Source organism: Falco rusticolus, chromosome 4 (genome assembly GCF_015220075.1).
Source record: "Falco rusticolus isolate bFalRus1 chromosome 4, bFalRus1.pri, whole genome shotgun sequence".
In the NCBI taxonomy this organism is placed as follows: Eukaryota; Metazoa; Chordata; class Aves; order Falconiformes; family Falconidae; genus Falco; species Falco rusticolus.
In genome coordinates, this window is record NC_051190.1 from 106,146,278 (window position 1) to 106,166,120 (window position 19,843).

Genomic DNA, 19,843 nt, shown 5'->3' on the forward strand with positions numbered 1-19,843 from the left:
CCCAGGAAGGAGCAGCTGGAGCAGCCGGGAGCCCTGCACTGATGCCAGGCACCGTCCGTGCTCTGAGCCGCAGCTCCTCTGCAGCGTTCACCCTGTGTAACACCAGCAGAGAGACAAATGCTTCAGACAAGCACAGCCCATAAAAGATTTAAAGGTTTTTCATATTTCCCACAGATCATCAGCAAACAGTGCTTGTCTGTCTTTTTTTTTTCCCCAGCAGAATATTAAAAGGAACTTCAGCGAATAATAATGCTTTTCAAATTACTTATTGAGGCTGTAAAAAGCAGGGGAATCAGGGGGGCATATGCACACCTCCTTCCCCCCCACACCTGCTCCTCGTATCAACGCGGTGTTAAATCCTTTTTTTATACCTCTTTCAAGGCCAGATCATGATCCTATTCCCAGATATACACAAACATTCCTGTACCCATAACAGTCTACCCCAGAGAGAGTTTAAATTCTTCAGAGTGGTAAAAGGCACTATTAATAATAGTAGGAGGGACAAATCCTGGCTCTACCCAACTTTGGAAAGCTCTTGTTTTTCATTCCCCTGAGCACTAACCCAACCCTAGCCCCAGGCAGCGGCTTGCATACCAAAAGTGCCACCAGCTCTCTTGTAGGTTCTGTGTTGTTTGAAGGGACAGACTTTTAAAATACGGGTTAGAGAGCCAAGCCACCCTGACAAAATAAAAGATATTTTTGAAGTGATACACTATTTTAATGGGAAGCAAGTAAGATGAATAAAGCTTTTTATAAAGCAAAGCCCTAGGACAATGCAAAGCAAGTGGTTGTGTACATACAATACATTAGTTCAAGCTATGCCAGAAAAGAAAGCTGTAGTATCTACTTGTTGCTGAATAAAAGGAGAAATTCTTTTAAGCTACAGGTAATTTTTCCATTTCCATGCCAAAGTGGCATACTACTAGTTAACTCTGAATGCAGGCACGTTGTGACCCCTTACTTGGGAAAATGGGTGAGGATTAGTGTTCGTTTCTCCTGAGGAAGCTTGTCTTTTTCTTGCCTGGCCTGCTCCAGCAGTTGCCGTCTCATTACAGTAAAAACAGAGCGAAGCAATGTCCTACCGAAAACCTGTGTGGTTTCATACCGAGGTAGACTGTCACAGAACTGAGGGACATTGCAATAACAAAGCCATCTGTAAAGGGAAAAAAAGCCAGATAATTATCACCATCTAACATTTGAATTAATGCAATAAACCCACTACCCACATCATTTATAACGCGGCTGAGCCTATATGACCATATAAATCAGTTCCACATCAAGTCTGGACAGAGTTAAGCAGCATTTATATTGCTCAGTTTTTTAAAGAAATGACAGCCAAGTACTTTTAAGTCTCCATATATTCTTTTTCTCTGCGGTCTAGTTTCCACAAAGCACTCTTGTTCCAGACAATAATAATTGATCACATAAAATTCACGTTGATGTCAGGGATTCTCACCACAGCTCATTCATTCAGCCACCCAGGTCTCCTGTGTGCGGCTCCAAAGACCCTTATTAGCCTGGGCCATTTTCCCCTCTTTAAACTTCTACATTTCCCCACATAGACACAAAAGGGGTAACACATGTAACTAGCTCCATCCCAATCTGACTGGGCTCCCATCCTGGTCTCCCACCAGCTGGCTTCTTCCCATTACACCCTGACTTGATACTCTTTCATTTAGCAGTAACTCCCTCCATAAAGAATTCCACATTAAGGTGTGCATGTGATAATGCAGCATGTCGTGTTCCTCTCCTTGGAAAAGGGATCATGGTACTGAAGAGGTAAATCAGACATACACTGACAGTGTAGGTCACAACACCTGTTAAATTTATAAACATGATTTGGGTATCTGTGTGTAAGTGAACAATCAATGGTATGTGCAGATTTAGCAGAATCAGACAACAACTGTTTATGTTATGAAAGCTCCAACAACGAAAATATTGTGCACTGGATGCAAACAGACTGTGCTGGATCCTGCATAGATTTTCTCATCCAGATCCAAAGTACAGCCTGTCTCAAAATGCTCTCCCAAACTCTTGTGTCTCAATCCTTGCAAAGGCAAGAGATGCAAAAGATTTGTGAGATACAGTTGCTCGCAGAGCCCTACTCCCCGTTCTTGGCTGATAAGGCACACCTTTCAAAATACAAGGATGCCTGCGAAACTGATACAGTTTCACTCCAATCATCTGGTTTTCAAATTGAATTGGTGACTGCAAGAAGCCAGGAGGTGCACAGCAGCTTCCTCAGCATCCCAAGCAGTGCCTTGAACACCACCAGGGAGGGGTGAAGCTCACAATGACAGATGAGATTGGATGGCGAGAGGCAGCGCTTTGGGTCAGAGGGAACCTTAGGGACTGCGGGCAGGAAGGTTTGAGAAACCACAAGTGACAAAATGATTAACAACAAAAGTCACCAACCAGAGCCAATGCTAGCTATTGATTCCTAATAAAAGCTGACTCCAACCAACCCTGGCCGACATCTGTATCACTAACAAATGGAGGTCAAAGACCCACCGAACATGGTCTTAGGAACCCCAAGGATTATCAATAACTGTCCTTTACAACAGGTAGAGTTATCTGAGGTGACAGGTCATCTGAGAGCATCCCAGTCGGACACAGACACAGCGCAGTCTGCAGTCATCAGCCACAGTCTCAGCTCACACCAGGGTTTGCTGTTCTCCTTCATGGAACTGAGATTTGCTAGAGAAAAGGCCACCAGGAAAGTGAGCAGAAGGCGATGCTCATCCTCAGCCAGGAAAAGTGTCCCTGGCAGGTCCTGGGAACAGGCTGCTGACAAGGGACCTTAGCTAACTGCTGCCTGTGCTCACAGACGGCATGTTAACTGTTGCCTGCACTGGCAGGAACCTTAACTGCTGTCGTCGTGCTAACTGAAAAAGGCGCTGCACTATTGTTACGAGAAAAGCAAAATCAAAAAAGACACAGCTTTTTGTCCTAGCTCTTCTTCCCCCAGTCACTGATTTATTCCTTTGAATTGTGACAACATATTAAAACGTCACAACAAGAACTATCATTTTAAGGAACCTAATAATATCTATTCCCCATTTAGCTTTTTAGCACTTACAAAATTATTTTGATTTTTCAAATCTTCCATGATTTGGTTTCAAACTGTGACGCTTTACAATGCTTATTTTCATTCTTTTTTTTTTTTAAGTTGAATAACAAATTACCTAAATTTTTAGTACATGAAATAAGGATCTTAGATGATGCTCAAATCTTAAGACTGAGAGCAACTTTGCAAACACAGGACTTGCAAAAGCATTGTTAGATACAGATATTTTCCTGTTCTTCACTGATAAAGCACACACCTCAAGACACAAGGACGCATGTGAAACTCTTGACGTAGCATCACTAAAATCCCCAGGTCCTCACATAAACTCCACGACTGCAAAAATTCCCATGGTGGTGCACCTCTGGTGTACAGTTCCTGCTGTATTCCTGAAGCATGTACATGCCATACTGGCAAGCAAGACTTGTAACAAGCAAAAGCAGCATTACCTGGTATAATTCACTTTATACCCCGCAATATCATCATTAGGTGATCTTAGTCTTCGCTGAGAAGGTGTCTCCAGGTGCCAGTAGTTAATGCGGTTCAGAAACATTTTTGCCAGTTCCACTATCGTTTGCCTTTCCTTTGAGGGTAAGTGGCTAAATTTGTACTGCACGAAATTATTCACACCCTTAAAACAGAAGAAAATTATGTTTAATTATTTAGCCATAATTTTTGTAGGAGCGTCCTCAAACATTCCTCACTTTACATTTATTAACCCTGAACTTGCACTACCAGGAAAGAAAACAAATACCGGAGACCATAAACTCCTGCCTCAGCTACTCATGTAGTGCCACAAGCTGCATCCCCTGTACACAGCAGCAGGTACATCCAGATGTTTTTATTCTATTCACTTCCATCAGCTGACTTCAAGGGAGAGAAGGAAAATTCTCTTTCCTTGCTTCTCAAAGTAAAACATTTTGTCAGGGAACAGAGGAAGATCCAGTAAGTTTTCTTCTATATGCTCACATATGCACAATTTTGCTGGTAACCATGCTGCATGATTTATTTCCTCTGTAAATCAAGTATCACCTATAAACCTCTCCAGCTACTTTGCAACAGTAGAGCCGGGCTTGTGGACTTCTAGTTAAGTTTGCATTGACACATCATATTATTTCTTCAAGAAGTGCCAGTATTTCACAAGTATATCCCCTCATTGCACTTCATACACTGTCCACTTCAAAAAAAAAAAACCACAATCAATGATAGTTAAAATGTGTGACTAAAAGTGCTGCAACATATATATGTATTATAAATCAATTATAATAGGGCTGATCAGCAAATAATTTTGTGTGATTGAGCTGTTGAACAGCTAAAACCAGAATTTTAAATATTGATTTATTTTAAGGGAAAATTATTTCAAAATAAACTGTATAAAGAATTACCCTTTCATCTCTATGCTTCCCTTTCTTAACGAAATTGAAACATGACAAAAGAGTATACTGCACAAAACCTTTTTATAAAGTATATTTTAAGGACTAGGAGTGTGTGGAGATTACAAACACTTATTCTTTGTTTATATTCAAACCAAAGGAGAACTTAAGGTGAAGACTTCCCAGAAACTCAGCAATAAAGTGTTTTGATTTTCCTAAATTACCAGTGAGAGTCACAAGGAAATAATTACTACACGTGACAGTCTTCACATTTAAAATACTCTTTGTAACAATAGAGCACCCATTCATCTACCGATGGCAAAACACTGAGCTCCTGTTTCAGTGAGGTATGTGAGCCCCTGCAGTGTCTCACTGGAGCTAATGGGTCCGCTTGCGTGCCAAAAGTGCATTCTCAGGAGCTTACTTAACCAAAATCTGAATTTGTCATATGTTCTTTATCCACTGAGTTAGAAAAGCCTCTGTTATTCTTTGGGTTTGGCTTTTGTTTTTGTTGTGTAACCTTTGAAAGAGAAGCCTATGATCTCACTGAATTGGATTGTAACATTTTCATTGATTTACAGAAGACAAGTGTCATTTTGATACCGGATTTCAAAACTTCAACAGCATTTTTTCATCACTCGAAACAAAGAAATATTAGAACTGCCACACATAAAACTAGTATTTTAAGTTCATTTCCTAAAACCACAAAAAAGTTGGTTTCATTAAAGCATAAGATGAATGATGAGGAAAGTCAAATAATGTAACTATTGTACCAACACTAAAGGAGAAGCAGCAGCAGCAGCCTCCTCCCGTCCTCTGCTTTGTCCCAAGTAACACACAGAAACGATCTGCAAACTGCCTCAAGTGCCATGTTTTCAAAACCAGCATCTAGCTACATTTACAACAACAAAAACCCAAACCACCAAAACCCAGAACAAACAAACAAAATCCAAAGAACCCCACCAAATCAAAAAAAAAAACCAGCACAGGAACCAAACCCACATTTTGACTGTTTACCTGTTCAATGCTAGGTTTCTCAAATGGGGGACTTTCCAAAGATCCTTCTACTACAGGTTTTCCCATCTGTAAAATGCACTTCCTCAAAAGCTGTTGAGAATATACAATTTTTTTCAAAATTAGCGTATTTGCATACATAGAGTCAATGGAAGTCACAGGTGCGCAACACACTGCAGTGCTGAAAAATCTCCTGGCTATATACCTGCTTGCTTCATCATCTAAATTTATAGCTACTAAACTTCACTGTGAATTCATCTTCTTTGAAATGCATGTAAGAGGCTTCTCTGAATGAATGTAGGCAGCAAAGTTAGCATTTATGTCAACTGAGTTTCCCTGACGTGCAAGTGAAGAGGGGAAGCCCTGCAGGCTGTGCAGTTTATAGATGGGACTCACGGTCAGCTCCTCAATCATCTGGATGACTTTTGGAGTAAGATGTGGTACATCGCAAGTCCCAGAAATTCCAGCCCACAGTTAGTCACTAGAGCATCACACTCGAGAAAAAGTCTCACCAAATAAAGTCAATACATGCGTGAAAGGCACTGAAATTGGCTATGTGAGAGAGAGTGAAGATACTACACAAGCTCAGCTTACTTTGAACAGGTAGAAATAAACTTGCTTGGTGTCTGCATCTTCCTCTTTGTGGACACAGGTGAACAGATACTCCACATCCAATACAATCCCAAGGAGCCTATTCATTTCTTCTTCAGACACGTTCTCCAGGTGAGAAACATGAGCAGCTAAATGAAATAGAAATCCAAACCTGTACAAAGCCTACTGAGAGAACCAATACCACAAATATTCCCCAGGATAACTCAAACTGAGCCATAATGGTAAAGGCACTGATCCTGTTACAACACATCTTATCAGAGGTAATTGAAATATGTGTCACATCGGAGCAATTTGTAAAGGTCGCCCAGTGCTGGTAATTCCCACCGCAGAGGAACAACAGCTGGTTGGAATCACAGCATCTGTTAACACTTAAAACAGACCACACGAGTCCTGTTTGTATTAATACATGTTGCAATATATAAATAACTACACACATTTTTGTCCCAAGAGGTATGCTTTTGAGACAAGGTTTCTTCACTAAAGAAAATAAATCCGTAATACCTATAAATTAGCTAATCCATGTGTTGATGCAAGTAGCTTCTTATCCTGTGAAGAGTTAAGTAATTTTTTAAAAAAATCAGCTCCACTAATAGGTTTTTTGTTTTAAACTGGATGTTACTGGCTAAGTTTCTTACTTCCATGTTATGTAAGGTCAAGCTACGCTTTGCGCATGTTGTATTAACAAAGCTTTTGCAGATTGTACATGCTCATTTGTTCAGAAGTTTACAGAAAAGCATCTTTCATCATATCATAATTTCCAAGTGACAAACTCCCTTTTATCATCTCCGAAGGTAAATACAGTTCCACATCTGTAATTTTAAAAAACCTGAGGTTTGCCGGCATGAAGCAGGACATTCGTTTCAAGCTGGTTTGAATAAGTGGCCCGAGGAAGAGAGAATGCAATTTAAAACACAAAGTCAATTCCCAGAAAGAAGATACTTGCATTACAAAAAGCAATGATCTTCACTGACTCCAGACCATTGCATACGGTATGCATATCCTTTCCTCCGAAAGGACAAGAAAATATCCTTTAAAAGAAAAGGAGAATGATATAAGAGGTTGGGCATATTTGTTTTTCTAAGCTTTAATTATTTTTACCAATATTTACTTCTTAGATTAATAATTATGTTATCTTAGATATGCCAGTGCGATTAGGACTGTTAAGAAATTTTCAACATCAGTCTGATTCCTTAGTGGGGGAAGAAGTGAGGAGAAATAACACTTGACTTGAAAATTATCATATTTATTGGCCACTCAGCAAAGATGGTTTGTTTTGTTTTGTGAAGTTGAGTCTGACACCTGCTAAAACATTTAAATTCAATAAATTCATGCAGCTTCAAGTAAAAAGGGTGCCACAGCTCAGAACATTAAAAAAGGTAACAGCAATCATTTCCACTTAAATGAACATTTATAATAAACTATCTTAAGTTCCAAACATATGCTCATAAATGAAAGGGGGATGCCCACCATGAGCTTTCTTTAAGGACAAATATTCAGCATTCTGGCCAGAATAAAACAATTTAATTTCTGTCCTTGAGCTAGATACGAAGGTTTAATATTCCCAGCTGTCTGTTCTGATCTTGTAAAATAAACGCCCTCCTAGATGAGCACTGCACTAGAAACTGATAACTTACTAAAGAAACCTTGGACTCAACTAACAAATCAATAAAACGTCAGCATAAGAAGCCATTTCCACACAGTTTCCAGAACAATACTGCAAGTTACCTTGACTACTTAGTGGCCCTACTTAAACATTTTATTAAACTAGAGAATTATTACCCACACAGTCAGTCTAAAAGTAACATAAATGTATTACCAGCATGTATTTGCCACTGGTTACCATTTACTGTAGTTACAAATATACATCAGCCCAACAAAATATCTTTCTTCAGATGTTCACAGCCCATTCCCTAATTCTTGTGGCCATTAGTAAACCTTGTATTAGCATCAAAGCTTTAGTACACTGACAACAAATACTGCCTTACTCTTTGACTAGAGTTACACAGTCCCATTCATCTGCATTGCCTCACTGGTACACCCTCCTTCAGCTGCTGTTATGCTTGCAAAAAAAAATATTTAAAAAATAAATTAAGAAAAGCAAATTAAACCCCCACAACTATAGGCTGCTACAGCATGCAGAAAATGAAAGTAAGCAGAAAGAGCAAGGCCAACGCAATGGTATGATGACCTGAAAGAAAGCAAATTAACTACTTTAGTTGTGCAACTTCAATAAGCCAGTACTTGACTGCATGAATTAAAAGCAGTGAGAAAATAGACTGAGAAATGTGTCCACAGTCTATCTCAAAATCAGCATGTACACAGAAACACTGATAACGTATACAGGACAGGCAAACCAAGAAATACCCAAACACGCTACATGAAGGTGCATAGCAGGAACTGAAGACAGTGTTGGGGAAAAAAAGGCAGACTTAGTGTGTATATAGTGTACTAACACATCAATTAACTAGTTTTAAAAGTGACTCAAGACTGAAAATCTTTACCAACATGAAAATGCACCCTGTAACACAGGAGAAACCAATAAAATATAAAACAGAAAAGAGCCTCTGACTAGATAACATCTGGTATTGAGGCTGGTGGAGAATGAATTCTCCCAGCACACAATTCAGTCTCCACTTCATAGTGTCACGGTAGTGACCCAATACATTGCCCAAATAAAAGAAACATTCATTAAAAACCCAGCACTGAGCCAAGCTTTGGGCCTGAGCCACAAACAGAATATAAGCTGTAGGTAAGCAGACAGAAATAACCCCAATATGGTAATACGCACCACCAGAAAGATTGATGTACCAAAAACTGCACTGGCTTGAAAATCGAACCATACCCCCAAAAAGAGATGTCTCCTAGACTAACGTCTAGGATTACCTTTGAAGAAAATAATAAATAAATTTAGAAAAGGCAACAAACCCCAATATCCTACGTTTTACATCACATGTGGCTGTAACCAGTACAGGAATTTCTATGTATCGCTCTTTCAATAGCTCTTTGAGGAAGAAAAAATGCAGCACAGATAATCTGAAGCCTACATACCTTGTGGTTGGTCTGGTTTTAAAGGCATTCAGCAGGAACACGCTAATTTAGAGGAGATGAATAGTAAAATTATCTTGGAAAACACTGCTGACAGACATATTTTGCCAGTAGTATAAGGAAGCACACAACAACTCACTTCAGTTATTTCAAATAAAACGTCATCCTCATTAGCTGCAGTCAGAAGAATAAGAAACCTTACCTTTTCTAGAAACAGCAATAAATAAAAATAAAGTTTGTTCCAAAAGGTACATTTCACTGGTACTGGTTTTACAGTACTGGTTTTCCCTGTCTCCCTAGCTAATGAGCTATTTAAGAATTTTTAATAGACTAGAAACAGCCTCAGCCTTTAGAAGAGCTCAGGTTTTGTACAAAATACATAGCATCCACAAATTCTGCTGAAGAACTGAGAATTGACTTAAAAATAAATAAATAAATAAACAAATAAATAAATAAAAACTTTCTTCAAAGGCCAGGAATGAAAGGGGCGGGTAACACAAGCTACCCTAACTGCATAACCAAAAGCAGCACAGAGAAGATGCATGATGAAAAGTGGAAACTAAGTTGGCTAAAGCGACCAAACTTCCTGTGATACTATGCATTTGTTAATCTTCTCTTGCAAGCAAACTCAAGAGATCTGGGATATCAAGAAATGAAAGAAATCTGCTGAGAAGCCCAGATATAGATCAAGTGTAACGACAGCATAACAAGAAAAAAGAGCAGAAACAGAAAGAAATCCCAATGGAAAAAAAAAAAAGTTTTCCACACAAAGTACAATATTATTTTTTAAAAGTAAAAAATAAATGACCCATTGTGAAGATTTTAGATTTCCTCTCTCTTATGTCACTGTCCTAAGTTTTAGCCATCCACAAAAATTAAATAGCAACTGCCTCTTATGTATTATTTCTGAACCTTATTTTAGCTCAATTTTTATGCAATATTCACTAATATATACAGAAAGAGCCATCAGCTTTAATTTTGGATAAGCCCAAATTCTTAAAAAAAAAAAAAAAAAAAGGATTCACCACTCTTTTTCAAGCTATGAGGGTAACAAGCCATTATTTAATATTAGTCTGAAAAAAAGACAAGCCAAACCAAAATGCCACAACAGTATTTGACAGTGGATTTTGAGCAGTTGCTTCCAAGCTATACAACCCGCCTGCACAGTTACTTAAGACAACGCTAAGATGTAGAAGCCCAGTATTATTTTCTGTGACGTGGAAGAGGCGCAGTTCTTTTTGTAGGTAAGAGTACCTGCTTTGGCAATGTTCAAGAATATTTCATAGTTTATTCTATAGTAAGAAAATGCAATACAGCCTACAGGAGATAATTATTCCCGTTGTAACTAAGGCAGCTTACAGGTAAAACAATGTGAGGTTAATGTATGTTACGCAAAGTATTAAAATAGTTCTGGGTAGCTTAAAAGTGCTTTTGCATTTTAACAGCTTAGAGTGTCTGGGTTGTTAGAAGTACCTTAGTTCAATTTCTTCAAAACTCATTTTTAGGATATTTCTGACAGATTTTAACCAATGTTATTGACATTTATGGCCGATCGTAACCCCCTTTTCTAGGTCTTGGCATGGCATCCTGGCTTGGGTCTCGCAAGAGCGGAGATGGCTGGGTACGGGCACGTGGAGCGGAGGGAAAGGCAGGATCTTACCCAGTGTGTGGCTGCAGCTGCGGCAAGGCTCGGCAAGGCTGACCGCTGCCTGCTGCAGCTCTGCCCGCGGCGGCGTGGGAGGCGGGTTGGGGTTCTTCCAGCCATTGCATTTACAGGACTCCTCAGCCTGAAATCAAAGCAATGGGATATCGATCAACACCGTAAAACGTAGGAATGTGATGAAACTGCATTATTTCAAAAGCAATATAAAGTAGCATTATTAATGAGTTGGGGTTTTTTTGGTTCGTTTGGCTGTTTGAGGCAGGGAGGTGGGGGGGGTGTCAGGATGTTTTGTTGTTGTGGCTTTGGGGTTTTTTACTTTTTTTATCTACCACTTTATTTTCTAGAAATAACCAGATGTAAAACAGTACCCCAGAGCGATTAACACAGCTCTGGTAAGCAGACCGCGATTGGAAAAATACATACACAAACTCTGCCTAATTCCTTTACAGAAAGCCCCGCTCCAGTGAAAGAAGTATTCAAACATTTACTGGTAATATCAGCATGTACAGATCTTGCCACCGAGATCGTTTTAATGATTTAAACGCAAACAGGTTATCTATCAGGCAGCACGTTTATCACTGCCTTTTCAGCTATACCAGCAACAAGAAATCAGGCAACTAAAACCAAGCCCGTGACAATCCAAGCAGGGTTCACTAAATACTGAAATGAGGGAACAATGACCGCACTCCTGGAGAACGCTGCCTACAGCAAGGCTCGGCCACAAAACCGACGGATGCCCGAGACAGGGACACCACCAATGCAACCTGCTGCTTACCCTAGAAAGCTTATTTACACTCACTGAGTGCACAACACCCCGACAGAGTGCAGCTGAAACGAGTGACCGTGGAGGGAGAGGTTGTCACCTTGGTAAATGTGCCTCAACCATTCAGAAGTTCAAAGTACCCATTCTAGTTACCTAAAGAGCAGTGGTATAGGAGGGGATTTTCCTCTGCATATCCAAAAGATCTTAGTTATTTTGATGGTAAAGTACTTCTAACATCATTTGTACTCCTATTTGAAGATCTAATTGGAAGGAAAGCATGCTATTCTGCTGTTCAGAGATATCTGTGCACTGGGCCATTATAAGATACTCATGAATTTGCACTGCCAAGACCTCGGTGAGGAAAGTATGCCAACTGCTGCATAATATTTATGACTGAAACAACCTTAGTAGGAAAAACTGTGATGTCAATATATCCAGCACTAATGTGTCATTTTTCAGAACTGATTCTGAACACGTTTAATGCAATCTATTTCAGGAACCTATTTCATTTTCCTTTTATGTTTCCAAATCCCACCTTAACCTAAGATAGAAGCACCCAGGAGAAGCAGAAAGGACTGCAACTTGACAGCTCTTAAGACTGACAGCTTTGTAGATTGATGGTAAATTGTTCTTCCGAACTAATTTCAATATTCAGCAACCTGAGCATCCAGAAAACTGCTGCTTGCAGTTTGCTGAGCACCACATGATGGTTTTACCATCTCCAATGTTTAAGTAGCTATCCAGCTGGGCTCCTGGCCCCAGGTACCATGGCCTCTGCCTGTGCCCAGGGTGGTCTGGCAGGTACCAAGGGCTGTGAGTGGAATTTTCAGCAGCCAGAGCCACCAGGACGACTCAGAAATCCACCTGCAAGTGCCCAGCAAAACCACTTACACGTATTTCCCCTGGAAAGGGGACAATGTGCATCACCTGAACCCCCTGGCTCTCCAAACCCACTGTGTGGGTGCAGACTGCCTGCTACCCCACCTATTTATAATGTGGCATCACAGAGGTTTCAGTATGAAATGGGGGGAGATTAAAACAATATTTTTTAAAAGTCTCATAAAATGCAATCTGGGTGGACTTTGGTAAATGTTATGTTATTTTTCTATTACGTTTTCTATGAGTAATATGATTGGTAGAGAAGTGAAGAAGGCCCAAAGTTATTTTAGAGCAGAAATCACCTCTCACAGTTTCACAAGCATTGAGCCAGTTTTACTTTTGTTTGTTATCCAGACCTACAAGACCTCTTCAAGTTTAATGGCTAGACGGAGAGATCAATGACTGAGTGATACCTGCAAAGCAAGGATTGCCCTGGTGCCAGGACTTTGGACATCTGTGAGATGATGTGAAACCCCACTTGCAATTAGCGTCTTGAGTTAGACAAAACCAATGCCAGATAAGCTATCCACATTTGCTTTGTGGGAGAGGCAACATTGCCACGAAAATTTCTGCAGTTAAGGCAAGGATAGAGAAACTACCACAGGAAAAGCTGCCAGAAAATGAGATTATTGCCAAAGAAAATTCAAGAGACAATCATAAAGAAGTTCTAAAAAAACCAAAACATATTGATTGAATATTATTTTAGGGAAGTAAGATTTGATCCTTCTCGTGCAGCTGTCCAGACAAATGCTCAGCAGTGTAAATCACTGACATAATATCATGCTTATTATTAACTGCCTTAAATCATACTGCATTGAAACATGTCCAAAAAAATCCCCCTCAAACTAGGCACATTCTGAGGTATTTTTTTTTCCTACAAGTGGAAGCAGTATTTCACAGAAGCTCACCACACAGTGTTTACTATCAAGCCTAAAAACTATAAACAGTGAGTAACTACACAAACTTTAGTGTCACACAATAATTAACAGCCAAGATGCAAACAAACAGATGTACGAATCGTGATAACAGCTCAGTTAAACTGCCAAAAATAAATATCAACCCACCCACAGACAAATGAAAACAGCATGTTCAACGGCAGATTTCTTCTGCCCTCGGTAGTATTTCCTCACCACATCTTTTTGAAGCAGCTGTTATTTTGTAGTGTTCAAATTATTCCAGAGACCTGTCTCAAACAGCTACTAGGGTGGGGGTTTTTTGTTAATCTAAGAAACACCAGAATCAGCATAAATGTTCTGTTAACCAAGGGGAAACACAACCCAAAAAGGTCCTCTTTAAAACCAAGCTTTCATTGTAAATGTTGACAGTGCAAGTATTTTGCAGTGAATACGCAATGTGCATTCCTCAGTGGCTTAAACTGCTGAGTTGTTTTAAGTCTTCTACAGCGTTTTGTTCATTCAATCCTTTCTCTGACTATCTTCAGCTTTTTTCTTTTTCTCTTTTTTTAAATGTCACTCATCTGCTTTTCATTAGAAAATAACGTATGACTTCACCTCTGCAAAAATTTAATTTAAGATCAAAACAGTTTCGAGGGGAGGAAGGAAAAGAACCATTTGAACTAGTACATCCAGTCCTTGGAGCCCCGTTTTCTGGGACATCTGCAGAGTTTTGATAAAGCCACTGGAGAAAGATGGAGACTTCTGCCTTACTGAAGCCGGCAAAGAAATGATTGTCATCTTTGCAGGCCTGGGGATGCACCTACCTTCATTGGCGCTTTTTAATAAAATCGGATGAGTGCAATATAATAAAACACAACAATTGCACACCGTTGTCTGCCCCCTATCCCCACCCAAAAAAAAAAAAAAACCCACCAAAAACACACCACCAAAACAAAACAAAAGAGTGGGGAAATTATGTACATTCTGCACTGTACAATATAATTTCAATCAATTCTTTGATCCTTTCCATGTTAGGTGGAGTGTTACACTGTGGGAAATCAAACTGTCTGGTAGCTCTGGGCAGTGAAAACTGCAACTCTGGACAAACTAAAGTTACCGTTTCCTTTAAAATACTGAATATATGGATAGCAGGTCAAAAATGGAACTGAAAAAACGTACAGCACATTTTAACACGTGTTGTTGGCTTTTTTATTTAAAAAGGAAGCACCTCAAAGTTAAAATGTGCACATCTCTGCCCTTATAAGTGGGTTTCAGATGTCTAAATAAATAAGATGTCTAAATAAATAAATAAGCAAGAAAAAATGTTACAGTAACTTACGAACCAAAACATTCCTCTCCCTTTCGGATACTGAAAGGAGCCTAGGTGTGCTGGGCTTTCTTTTCCAACTCAAAATCGTACAGGTTGCCCTGTTTGGTAACTGAGATGCAAAGCAGACTCAACAGATTATATATACACAACATTACAGATCCTTCTATTTCCAGCAAGTATAATTACTCTAGAAAAAATATTCTTCCTCCCAACATAAAAGCTGTGTAAAATACCCTATAATTTTTTTCCTGCAAGCAATAATCTCAAACTGAGGCTTTTAACAAAGAAAATCACACAAACTATAACAAATACATTGATTAATTTAAAATACGTATTTTTCCTACTCATATGTCCAGTACCCAGCAACCAGACAGCTAGACACTGCTTGGAGAGCCACTCACACGTACCAGGAAATTAGCTGAGCCATTTACCTTTAACAATAAAAATAATCCATTCAAGTGTTCAGCTCTAAGCATATGTTCTTCATTTACTGATCAATCCAAGTATTTTATACTCTGTATTTTCCTGTTTCATTTACAGAAGAGATGTAGGCTACCACAGAAAGCTTTTACTAATAACAGGGGCCTGATTCCCACCTTGTAAAGTTAATGGTAGTTCCCCCATTTAATTTAAAGGAAGATGCTTTAATTGGGCCTGTAAGACACTGTAAAACACATTCACCCCACTATGAAAATGATCATAAGAAAGCTTTTGATGTCTTGGATGTCTCCTGTACACTTCTGTAGGAAACAACATCAATACGTTCCCAGCTGAGCTTGAAGGAGCTGCGCTCGCACTACACAGAGCCCAGCAGTAACACGGCCACGTCTGCCTCCCGTCAGGGGAAAAAAAAATATTTCATTACAGAAACGGTGGTACATATTTACCCTATGAGCTCTTTTTTATATCTAGGAGCAGGAAAACTCCACAGAGGTCACTCTAGGATGAGAGGTGGGAAGAAGTGCCACTACCATGGGTCAGCAGCTGGTCTAGAGCCTGGGACCCCGATTTTACTTCAACCTGCTCGCTCACCTGCCGCAGGGCCTCGGCCAACTCCTCACCATAAGCCTGCTCACTCTCTGTCCATTTTGTTTATCTAAAGCACAAAGTCTTTCTTCAAGGAGGTATCATGCCCTGCTACTTGCCAAAATGCCTCAGGTTACGTGGTTCTAATTATAAGCATCCGGGCATTACTCTAAGATACCTATAATGAGAAACAACCAATTTTACAGAAAACTTAGTGTACTAAAATAGTACATATTTCAAGTTGTTTATAAGGAAAACTCCCAGTGAGACTAGAGAATTGTATTTTTGCACACTGTAAACCAACAGGGGAAAAAAAAGCCAAGGAGACTTCCTCCTACATCTTCATTAAATGTATTTATGTGTGTAAGTCACACAGTGCTGCTTTTATATAAAATGCTGCAAGCTCTCATGCCTAATGCTCAGTTTCACACTAGACAAAACCAAAACGATATATGCAGCCATTCATATCTGCACAGATATAGAAAGTCCCAAATACAAAATCCCTCACAGCATACAGCACTACTGCGCACTTCCAAAAGTCATGAAAACTGTGCCAATTCCTAATATATATCCTAGGATTCAGAACACACTTTCTTACACACACACACACAAACTTGGACATTTAAGAAGGTTGGGATTTTTTACACAGAAGATCCTGTTCTTTCCCTTCCACCCCAACCTTTTCTCACAGGGGAAAAGGCCAAGCAGAGCAGCTCAACAGCTACAACTCTCCCGTCCCAATTATTTATCAGGAAAAAGAAACAAACCCCACACTTCCCTAGCCTGGCCAGCAGCTCCCTAAACTTCGCTCTCATTCTGTTCAGAATATGTGCACACTGAAGATGTCTTTGCCAGCAGTCTCTGTCAGAGTTTCCCGTGAAGAACAGGGATTGCTGAAGAAGGACCATGAGGTCCTTCCTGGGGACTGAGCACCCTACCCCAGAACAGCCCCTTCCACCCTTTTCTGCTCACCATTTCTGCCATCACCAGTGAGACTCACCCTCTGCACGGCCACTAACCTCTCCAGATTCTTGTATTGCTGCTCTTCATCCCTAGCAAAAACACACTCCCTGCCTCTGCTACTCCCAGCACCTCTGAGGTTAAGTTCCTAACAAATCCCGCGCGCTGAATTTTGCGATTAATTTTACATGGGAGAAGGTAACTGACACTTAAGGATGCCATGACTTATTTTCTGCACTAACTTGTACAGGCCTATGTAGATTTACACAAGATTCACATATGGCCACTACTTGAATTAACACAGATGTCCCCTTCAGAGATGGCGTGAGTTTTCACCTTCTTTCACTCTTCTGCACTCATACACAGAAATGCAAAATAAATGGAAGAGAAATTGCAACCCAAAGTAAGAAAAAATTGGAGGCTACATTCTGCACTGCTACGGTTTCTGGTAAACCACTAAAGTTACAAGCCAAGCGGTGTCGTTTTGGAGCACCTGCCAGTTGTTCAGGAAGAAAAATAATACCTTCTTCCACCCTGTTCCATCCTTCCCCTTTTATCCCACAGGAGAAGCGACTTGCTTAGTTTACAAGGAGCTTCCCGTCTGCCTACTGGCTTCTGTTTCGAGACCTGTAGGAAAGCTGCCTGCCACTGAATTACTGAAGAGAAGTGAAATACCAAAGGAAGGGTTTGCATTTTAACCTGAACACAGAGCAGTGTTTAGTGCTGTGGCTGTGCCTAGATCCTGGCGGGAAAAAGAGGCCCCCCCAGCGACGGGTCCCACTCCTTCCATCGCGGGAGCGCCAATGGGGCATGCACCCGGGGCTCCTCACACAGGAGGGACAGCAAGGACACCCCAGCAGGGCACCGGCAGTGCAAGCTGGCGCCTCATTGTACCCCAGCACTGCAGCCCCCCTCCTCTCCCAAACGGCACCCACCTCCGATCCAGCAAAGCACCTGTGGCAGCGCACAGGTGGGGCTGGCGAGTCCCTGAGAAAGCAAAGGGTTTAGGAGGAGGTGAGGCTGCCTGTGCATCTTCACAGCACAGCTACTACCTGTGCAGGGCGAAGCACCTCAGGAGAAGGCTTCTGCCCTCACAAAAGATCACATGGACATACATCAGGGGGATTAAAAAAAAACCCACAAAAAAACCCCACCACACACCACAGGGAAGGAAAAAAAAAAAAAAAGCAACTCACACACACGCTCCTAACAGCCTGTGAAAGCCTTACCCATCCCACAACCACTTCATGTATCAGCAGGTCCTGGTAACATTAAAATATGGGGGTGCAAAGGAGATTTAGCACCGGGGGAGCTTCAAACCACGCCACCCAGCCTGCCAGCAGGGCCGCACGTTTCAAGCACGCTAGCTGCTCTTTCAACTTACTGACACTGGTGTAACCTTGCAGTGTACCACGTACGCACCAAAGCCGAAGTGGAGGTGCCTGCATATTTGGAAACAGCTAAGAAACTGAAAAACGTGTGTCTTCCCTCACACGCCAGCATTGCCCCGTGGCTTCAGCGTACAGTTAAAGCTCCTCACACTACCAGAGAGTACTGCGGGGCCATACTGTGATGCTTCCTCACATAGTTTGGCCTTTCCCTTAGCATTTGCCCTTTTGAGGCTCCAGAGTAAGGGAACAGGGAAAATAAGATGCACATTTCTGACAGACTGCTATTTTCAAGGCTGAAAGCGTTACTGGAGGATTTAGCATCAGCACCGCCAGCGTGAACACGGCAGCCCCGCCGTGCACCCAGGGTGGCCCCGCTGCGCCGCACACGCACAGACGGTGCCAGCTGTCACGGGCCCGAGGCACCGCGTTCGTCTGCGGCGAACAGGCGAGTCCGGCCGCTCCCACCAAGAAGAAAACGGCGGGCGGCGGGGCCGTGCTTGCGGAGCGAAGCGCAGGGCGGCTCTCCCGGGCGGAGGGGCGAGCGCCGAAGAGGAGACCCCCGAGGTGCAGGCGCGCCGGTCCGGCCCGGCGCTACGTGACCGCTGGGGACGCAACTTTCGCGAGCCCGGAGGCCGCGCCCCTCCGCCGCCCAGCTGAAGGGGGGCAGCGGTACCAGCTGGGGGCAGCGGCTTTTGCGGCGTCAACAGCTCGGCGCTGCGAGTCCGCCCGGCAGCGCCGGACCCCGAGCGGGGAGCGCTGCCCCGGGCCGTGCTGCCGCCCTCCGGCTGTCCCCGCTCCCTGCCGGCGTGTTTACGCGGTGGGCAGCTGCGGCAGCGCCGCTAAGCCAGCGCTCACGGCCGGCACCGGGAGCCGCCCCGCCCGCCGCCGCCGCCTTCCCGCGGAAGGACGAACGGACGGACCGACGGACGCCGGAGACCGGCACCTCCGCTGCCGCCCGGCGCGGGCAGGAGGCGGGCACTGCCCCCGCGGTCCCGTCCCTGGCGCGCTTGGCGTTTATTTGTGCGACCGACGACCGGAAAGCCGCGGGGGGAGCAGGATGCACCGGCACCGCCGGAGCCGCCACTTCCGCGGGGAGCGCCGGGCTGCAGCCGGGTCACCTCCCCCGCTCGGCGCGGCCCTTCCCCGCCGCCTCCCTCCCTCCCGTCAATCCCCACCCTCCGTGGGCGGGTGGGCGCCCGCGGCCGGGTGGCCAGGTACCTTGCAAGCGGAGTAGACGCCCAGCTTCTCCAGCTTCTTGGCCCGCGGCGCGGCGCGCAGTTGCGCCTTCTTCCCGGCGGTGCGCGCCGAGCCGGGCCCCCCGGGGCTCTCGGCGGCGCTGCGGGCCGGCCCCCCGGCGGCCACCCCCCCGGCGGCCGGGGAGCCCTGCTGCGGCCCGCCGCCGCCCGCCGCCCCGGCCCCCGCCGCCGCCAGGCTCCGCCATGCCCGCGGCGCGGCGGCAGCCGCCCGTCCGGCCGGCCGGCGCGGTGCGGTGCGCCCGGCCCTAGACCCTCCCCTTCGCCGCGCCGCCGCCGGCTGCTCCCCGGGGGGGCGGGAGGAGGGACCCGCCGCTCCGCGGGCGGCTCCTGCCCCGCCGGGAGGGGAGCGGCACCCGCCTCCCGCCGCTGCCGTACCGCGGGGGGCGCGCCCGCGTCCCTGCGCGGGGGTGCGCGGGGGCGGGCGGCGCTCTGCGCCCCCGCGGAAGGGGCGGCGGCGGCATCGGCTGCGTGCGGGAGGCGCCGCGGAGCCACCCCGGCCCTCCGGGAGGCGGCGGGGGACGTCGCCCGAGGAAGCGGCGACGTCGCCGGCTGCGCTCACGGCGCGGGGCCC

The 19,843-nt window shown here is 43.8% G+C and overlaps 1 protein-coding gene across 1 annotated transcript in view; it reads right to left on the reverse strand.

Moving 5' to 3' along the window:
* Window positions 1-19,420, reverse strand: part of KAT2B (lysine acetyltransferase 2B) — a gene marked incomplete at its 5' end in the record, with an annotated part of 44,658 nt that extends 25,238 nt beyond the window's left edge. The window contains 6 exons of the mRNA XM_037382841.1: window positions 962-1,153; window positions 3,514-3,695; window positions 5,455-5,544; window positions 6,046-6,191; window positions 10,769-10,895; window positions 19,235-19,420. Of these exons, the coding sequence (XP_037238738.1) occupies window positions 962-1,153; window positions 3,514-3,695; window positions 5,455-5,544; window positions 6,046-6,191; window positions 10,769-10,895; window positions 19,235-19,420 (923 nt within the window). The remainder of the gene's footprint in view (window positions 1-961; window positions 1,154-3,513; window positions 3,696-5,454; window positions 5,545-6,045; window positions 6,192-10,768; window positions 10,896-19,234) is intronic.
* Window positions 19,421-19,843: the final 423 nt, after the last annotated feature.